The 8108-nt window shown below is 36.9% G+C and overlaps 2 protein-coding genes across 2 annotated transcripts; one reads left to right on the top strand and one right to left on the bottom strand.

Annotated features, from left to right (window-relative positions):
- The first annotated feature begins 1770 nt into the window (after positions 1 to 1770).
- Positions 1771 to 3022, top strand: LOC122044434 (transcription factor PCL1-like). Its single transcript, XM_042604913.1, has one exon. It carries the CDS (start codon positions 1889 to 1891, stop codon positions 2717 to 2719), a length of 831 nt encoding a protein of 276 aa, XP_042460847.1. The 5' UTR covers positions 1771 to 1888; the 3' UTR covers positions 2720 to 3022.
- Positions 3023 to 5016: 1994 nt separating this feature from the next.
- Positions 5017 to 6660, bottom strand: LOC122040880 (cysteine proteinase inhibitor A-like). Its single transcript, XM_042600355.1, has 3 exons — positions 6353 to 6660; positions 6077 to 6260; positions 5017 to 5212 (listed from the first exon to the last, which is right to left on the bottom strand). Exons 1-3 carry the CDS (start codon positions 6455 to 6457, stop codon positions 5205 to 5207), a joined length of 297 nt encoding a protein of 98 aa, XP_042456289.1. The 5' UTR covers positions 6458 to 6660; the 3' UTR covers positions 5017 to 5204.
- Between the last annotated feature and the right edge of the window lie 1448 nt (positions 6661 to 8108).

Genomic DNA, 8108 nt, shown 5'->3' with positions numbered 1-8108 from the left:
CCTCAGCTCCACCGTAGAATAAAATTCCTGCAACTAGGCATGGCATCTCTTCTTGCAAATCCCATTGCCCTAAATAAATTAATAAAAAAAAAATCTGTTATCTTATATAGAGAGCAAATATATAGGTATCAACTAGGCTGCAAATGAGTCGAGTTGAGTTCAAGCTTAGGTTGATTTGAGCTCGAGAAAATTAAAGAGACTTGACTTGAGTGAGTTTCTGAATTGAATCATGAGCTCAAGCTCGACTTGAAAATAATAAATTTAAAATGTAAAAACAAATACATACAAGCTGAGATTTAAATCTTCAATCTCTAACAACTTTATGAAATATTCTAACCATAAATACCTCCTCAACTTATTACTTAGTTTTAAAATAATAATTATGTTAAATATTAAAATATTAAATTAGTCGAAATCGAACAGGCTCAACGAACCTTCGAGCAAGTGTTAAATGGGCTTAAGATCAGTTCGAATATTAAACGAACTGACCCAATCTCAATTCAAGCTCAGTCAACTTTGAGCTCGAATCGAGGTTTGACCAAACTGCTCACGAACGATTTGATTTATCTATACCCCTAGTATCGGTTAATTCCTAAGTATTAATGTCTCATAATTATGTTAAAATGCCTCATAACAATAATTAATTTATTTAAAGATTTCATGTCACTAGCCAATGTCCGGCCAAAACAGTTGCACATAGGGATGTTCATTTGATTCAGTTCGGATTATTTGGATTATTCTATTAAAATTATTCAGATTTTATAATTTTTTTAAATCCAATCAAGAATCAAATCGAATTAACTATAAATCAAACCGAATTACACGAAACTAATTCAGGTTATTCGGTTCGGATATCAATTAATCTAATTTTCTTTTCATTTTAAATTTTTAATTTTTTTAAAATAAATAAACTCTTAATAATTTACATTTATAAATAAATAAACTCCAAATTTGATAAAATAATTTCATTCAATATAAGAAAAAAAACTTACACGTTCCAAAGATTTCAAAGATTACACTAAAACATATATATATATATATTAATTCCTTATTCGGGTTTCGGACGGATTATTTGGATAGGAAAATTAAATCCAAAATCAAACCATTAATCCAATTAAGATTTTGAGCCAGTTCATTCAATCGATCCAAATTTTATTTAATCAAATCAAATAATCCAAATATTATTTGGATCGAACGAATTAATGGATTGATCCGAATAATAAATATTCATAGTTGCATAGATATCATCTACTATAGAAACATCCAAATAAATTAAATGTCTCCATATTAATCGATTCGTGATGAAATCGGTGAAAATACCTTTTTATACGATAGGATGTTCGAGTTTCAAATTTATCTTGTCACAAATTTATCGATGTGAATTTATTGCAGAAATTCACATAAATTAAAGAAAAGAATTATAATTTAAATGTTAATAAGAACGAATATTCAATCTCGATAATTTCTTTTTTTAGAAAAAAATCGTGAACGGTGAAACTTACGCAACCGGTGAGGGTGTGGATGTGGGTGGGTTGTCACGTCGAAATAACATATAATTCATAAACCAATCGATCAGCGCACAGACAAAACGGAATCACACGTCGATTAGGCCAAAAAAATAAAAAAATTAGGAAAAAAAAAAGCATTGCTCGGTCCCCTGTTCGGTACGACCCTGATCTCGTGCCCGCCACTTGTTTGTAGTGGACCCCACCGAGGGATATTTTTGTACGGATAAGAAAAGAGGTATATTATCGGGTGTAAGTAATTGCCCGGATAAATATCCACCTCGAACTCCTCTATTCCCTTATCATTCTCTAACAGCTGTCACGGCCGCCGCCGCCGCCGCTGCCGCAACTCTTCCGGCGTCTCTGTCTCTTCGTCTACGCCGATGAGGCAAGAAGTGTCCGAGGAGGAAGCCAAATGCTTAACTAGGTGGGACTGGGAGGAGCAGCTCCCTTCGCCTCAAGAGCTGGTGCCCCTCTCGCAGGCCCTCATCGCCCCTGATCTCGCCCTCGCCTTCGGCATCCCCTCCTCCTCCGCCACCTCCGCCTCCTTCTCCTCCGCCGTCCTCCTCCGCCACGACGCATCGGATCTCTACGCTTCCGGCGGCGGAGGGGAGGATGATCCGGAGCCTCCCAGGACGCTGAAGCGGCCGAGGCTGGTGTGGACGCCGCAGCTGCACAAGCGGTTCGTGGACGCCGTCGCGCATCTCGGCATCGCCAACGCCGTGCCCAAGACCATCATGCAGATCATGGGCGTCGAAGGCCTCACCAGGGAGAACGTGGCGAGCCACCTCCAGAAGTACCGGCTCTACCTCAAGCGCGTGAAGATGCAGGGCCTGGCCGCCGCCTCCCCTTCCGCTTCGCCGCACCCTTTTCTCGCCCGGGCAGCGCCGGCGGATCCCTTCTTACCCTACATGCCCGCGGCGATGCTGCAGCAGCAGCACCACCACCACCACCACAAAAACCCAGATCCGACGCAGCAGCACTACTACCATCAGAACCAATTGTTCCTGAATCGACCTGCCCAGGGGCAGCCCGTAGCGCGTCCGGCGGCGGCAATGGGGTCGGGAATGGTGTTCGTGCCGGCGCAAACGACAAAACCAGCACAATCCGCTCCTCTGGTGAATGATTCGGAGTGGAACAGGAAGGGCGAAGACGACGACGCTGCCAATGGCGGTGCGAGGAAGAGGGAGCTGACCCTTTTCCCAACCGGATAGGTTGGATTCCGCCGCTGCTCTCCTTTGTCTCGTGGCTAGTTTTGTACTTTTTCTTGAAGCTTCCTCCCTGTTTTTTGTTTTGAATTCTGTGATCTCTTTCTTGATCATCGCCGGCGGTGAGCGTTGGGAGAAGGAAGGATCGGCAGCGATTTTTTTTTTTTTTAATTATTTTTTTTGAATCCTGTATCCAGTTCTATCGGCAGGCATCGTATTGCTAGTTAACAGAGTGGTGCTTGTCCCTTAATTTACCAAACTGATGTAAATCTACAGCTTGTTGTTGATAGGATATCCATCTTCATATCATCGGATATCATATGTACTAATAATTTTTTTTATTCTATTTAATGATCATCATTCAACAAACAAGAGTATACTAAAATTAATATTATACCGGATCATATACGAAAGTAAAGAAGATATATGATTGGCTAAAAACAGATAGTTCTATTGTTGATTAAATGAAGTTTCTTCATCGTCCTAGGTTTCTACAAATGTTTTTCGAGTCAGTGATCAAGTCGAGTAGATGAATAATTGAATGAACAATAGTTACGAGCATGTAAAAATATGTAGCATCGCATACCTGTACTTATAGATGGAGATTCTCTTTTGTAATGTCATTGTTTATATGGACACGACCCCCACGAGCTTAGCTAAGTTGGTAAGTGATAGGTTGATTGTCACATGAAATATTGGGATCGAATTTTGGGATTCGTGGGGCGTAAATTCCTGCAACCTATGTAAACTCACCTCACTTGCCGCTTGTCTTCTCAGTCACCGTGATTTACCTCCTCCGCGTTGGATCTAGGGTGCGCTGGCGAGGGTGCTAGGGGCGAACACATCCGCCTTTTGCCACACTATTTGTATGTGCATGAATCTCAAATTATTTCGAGAAAAGGAAATATCATAAAGATACTCTAACATCTTTCCTAAAATGAACCCGTAATCTCTACATTTGATTGAGAGGGAGTTTCTAATGTACAGCTTACATGTAGAATATAATATTTTCTATCCTGTGTGGCACAAAACGCCAAAAGAGGAATATTGAATTGATGGATCATTAATGCGCTATGAGGATGAGCCAACCGAGTCCCCTCCAACGTCCAATCAGACCTCATTCTTGGATGGGGTTGACTCGGCTAAGGAATATTGACCATCATGAGAACTCGACTTCTATAAGGACTCGGCTTGTCTAGGAAGAGTGGTCGGTCGATCAATCAGCCTTGGAAGAGTGGCACTTCGACAAGGAAGAGTGGCGGATCGATTAAGAAGAGTAACAGATTTGTCAGGAAAAGTGATGGATCGGCCAAAATGATGGATCGGCCAGAGTGGTGGGTTAGCCAAGAAGAGTGACAGATCGGCCAAAGTGGTGAATCAGTCAAGAAAAATGACAGATCGGCCAAGAAGAATGATGAATCAACCAGAGTGATGGGATCAGAAAGAGTAACGGGTCAAGTAGGAAGAGTGACGAATCATCCATGAAGAGTGGCTCGGCTCGACCTACCACTCCGGATGGGTCTATTTCACAGCACTACGAACAAACAGTGAGCTTTTGATCATCAGACAATGACTAAAGGCTATTGTAGTTGACTAGTATTAGTTTGCCAAAAATCACTAGATGGATAGCAATCTCGAGTTTGTGGATTACATGATCACATACGCGACTATTCTGTTTTATTTTTTTTTTAAAAAAAATTATGTTATATTTTAGTCAAGATTGGTCAACGACTAATCAATAGTCACTGTCCAAATGGGATCCTCGTCCATCGATAATTCAAAGTTGTATAATTCGTCCGAGCGACGTATTATTATAAATTTTCAATCATATAAATTAAGTTTTGAAAAGAAAAATTAACTTTTTTTATCTCTTAACGACTTGAGATGATCAGATACCTCTAAACCGATTAATTTTCATCAAGATGAAAAAACATGATCATAATTAATAATCAATAAATCTTGAAGAATACCAATGACCAAAAATAGTTTAAATCATTTACTCGTAGAATGTGAATAAAAACCTTATTATTATTATGTTTACATATATTAAGTAGACAATCTTTTTAGGTTCACCTTTCAAATAAATTCAAAACACAATTTATACACATTCAAAAATCAACTTATAAAATATTCATCCCTGATAAAATTCAATTATTCCTAAGTTTTACCATTATACCACACCCAAGGAGCTTAAACTCAATTTAATTAATTCCTATATCGTAGTCATATTTCTTCAACCATGTTATATCAGGAACATTCGTGCAAATGTCTTCTTCGGAATATATCAAACCAGCTGCATTTCATTAATACTTAAATATTTTTTTATTTACTCAAGAACTTGGTTTACCACATATCATATCCAGTATTAAGGGAAATTAAGAGTAGAACGTTTTTCTATAGAGAGATCACAATGTAGGCTCCATATCCTCCTGCTACATCTTATTTGCTCCAAGGTTCTTGTAGGGCTTCGAACATGGACTCTGCAAACTCTTCAATCACCTGATAATTGAAAAGAATCAAACAATTTGTTACCTACGGTTAGTGATCACGTTGATAGTTTTTCAAGTAGCACAAATAAACAAGGCATGCTTGCAATAAGGATCTTCAGTGGCTCACAAGGTATCAGGAAGTTACAAATGAAGAGAATCATATTCAACAGTCAAAAGATAACTAGGCCCATGCTCTTAGAGAGAACCATACAAAACAAAATGAAAGGTTTCCAACATAAAAAAATAAAAATAAAAAATGTTAGCCATGCCAAGACTGAGATCACTCATCTATCTATCATTTCAACCTAATAAATTAGCTACTTTGGTTTTACAAAGTCTCCCAATTGTGTAGGAACCTCAGTAGCTTTTATCCCAAGTTCACAGAAGAATAATAATGAGGAAAATCAAATTATGTATTTACAACACTATTTTGATGTTAAATGTTGTTAACATGTTTGTTCAAGGTTGTTGTCTCCTTGTTTAGGAGCATTCTTCATAGCCCACATGAATTTTTAAACAAAAATCATGTCTAGTATTGTTTTTCATTTTTCTTATTGGCCTAAGCCTGGAAGAGCTTATAAGCTGAATTATGCAAATTTGTTAATAGAAGGTAGCAAACATGAGCAGGATCAATAAAAGAATGATGATAAGCAACTTCCTATCCATTTTTTATGAAATATTGACAGGCATTGACACAAAGATTGAATCAAGTGGGAAGAAAAAAGGTTTACAAAAGGATACAGGAACAGGACAAGAGAAACTGAACAAAAAGTATAAATTTTGTCGAGGAATCAACGCTAATTTCAGTATGTTTATTTTATTTATTGATGGAATTGAACCCAAATCCATCACTGAGAATTGACGCCAGATTTACCTTGTTCGCCAACATGCCTGAATTCTTCAACCTGTTTGAAATTAAGCCATGGCTTCACCCACACTTTGGCCTCGTACAGCTTCTTCTCCCCTCCCTCAACTGCTTCCACCGTCAAGTGATGCAGAGTTCCAGCGACAACCTGCTCCCTCGCCTTCACAACACGCGCGAACTCCAGAAGCGCATTCTGCGCATCGACAGATCGAAACACATTGGCCCGGAGAAAAAGCCCTAATTTTGGAAGAGAAAAAAAAACAGTAATTAGGAGGAGCGCGAGACCTGTTTCTTGTTGTGCTCGTCGACGGCGAAGCGAGCGAGCTCCTGGATCTCGGTGCTGTTCTCTCTTCCTTCGGATTCCCTCACGTTGCCGACCATCCGTGCCATGGTGGTCGTGGGCGTCCTCTCGCTGTTCGGATCTCGTCGGCCGCTGCCTCAGCCGGGAAGAGCGAAGAGAGGAAGGAGGAGGAGGAGGAAGAGATGATCAGACGAGGAGGCAGAGCGGAACAATTTATGCTGCGATTTTGCTTAGGACCGAAGCAGGTGGTTTTGACAACGATGACTTCTCTGCTAAGAAACGGAGTAGCCTCCTCAATACCTGCTCCGGACAAACGAGCCAAATTTATTTATGGAGTTTATTTAAATTTATTTATTAAAAAAATTACAGCTGTACTCGAACTTATATATCCTTAAAATTTAATTAAAATTTTTATATATTCATAAATTTTATATTATTTTTTATTTTCAATGTATCATATATATTAGATTTAGAAAAGACATAAAAATTTTTTTATAAAATTATTCATCAATAATTTTTACATATACTATTTTTAATCATTTTGTTGTAATATATGCATAAATTTTTATTATCTATAAATTTAATGATAAATACCTTTTTGGTGGCAGATAAAGATGATTTAATTAAATGTAAAGAATATTTTTTAGAATATTTATATTATAATAAATTTATCATTCTCTAATAAAAAAATATGAGTCAATGACCCCTAAAATCGATCCCACATATATGAAGAGAGGTAAATACAGATATACTAACATAATGATATATCATTTTCTAATCAAATTAGTATCTTGTGAGAACATAAATATCATTTTATAGTGTATAGTTTGAAACTTGTATATATTGTCCCATTAGAATTGATTGGTTTTTATGAGATTTGGCGTAGGAAGGAGAACTTTGACTTGGGATGTTAAAAATAAACTCGCCCTGTTAATCCAATCTGAATCGATCCGAAAAAAAATTAAATTCGACTTAGAAATTTTCAGATTCAAGTTTAGGAGTTGGGCGTCAATTTAGTTTTAGATTTAGATCACCTAAATTTAAGATTTAAAATTTTTTTAGAAATTACATTAAAATATTCTAAGTACATAAATAACATAATGCAATATAATAACTATAAAATATTAAAATGAAAAAAATTTTAAAAAAAATTTAAAATTTTTTTTTTTTCAGATTGGATGGATAATTCGAATTATTCGGGATGAGATTTAGGTTTTCGGATTAAATTTAAATTCGGATTGAATTTGAATTAATATTTTTTTTATAATCTGACCCAAATTCATCCCAAATATCTGAATTGACATTCATAATTTTAAGATAATAATAATAATTATTATTATTATTATTATTATTTTTTGAAGTCACGTGAAAATAACCACTTAATGAATATAAAATAAACCTATATACAATAGATATGATTCAATCATTCCTTGGAAGTCTGCAATGATGGAAACTTATCAGACTGCCGTTTTATAAGATTTGATGGATCAACGGTTAAATGCTAATTAAAAACCAGTCATTTGAATTAAAATAAAACATTGTAATCTGATGTGACCTATTGTGACTCCAGTTCTGAGTGATTTATAGTTCAACGAACAAGTTGAATTTCTGTGAGAGGACAGCAATGCACTCAGTTCCCGTTTCGCCAGGATCTATTATACGCAGTTTTTTTTTTTTTTACTGGAACTGATGACCACCAAATAATATTTAAGATCAATGACATGCTAGGAACAGAGAGAG

This window comes from Zingiber officinale, chromosome 2A (genome assembly GCF_018446385.1).
Source record: "Zingiber officinale cultivar Zhangliang chromosome 2A, Zo_v1.1, whole genome shotgun sequence".
Classification (NCBI taxonomy): Eukaryota; Viridiplantae; Streptophyta; class Magnoliopsida; order Zingiberales; family Zingiberaceae; genus Zingiber; species Zingiber officinale.
Note: the sequence above shows the minus strand (reverse complement) of the source record. Positions and strands in the feature narration are given on the sequence as shown.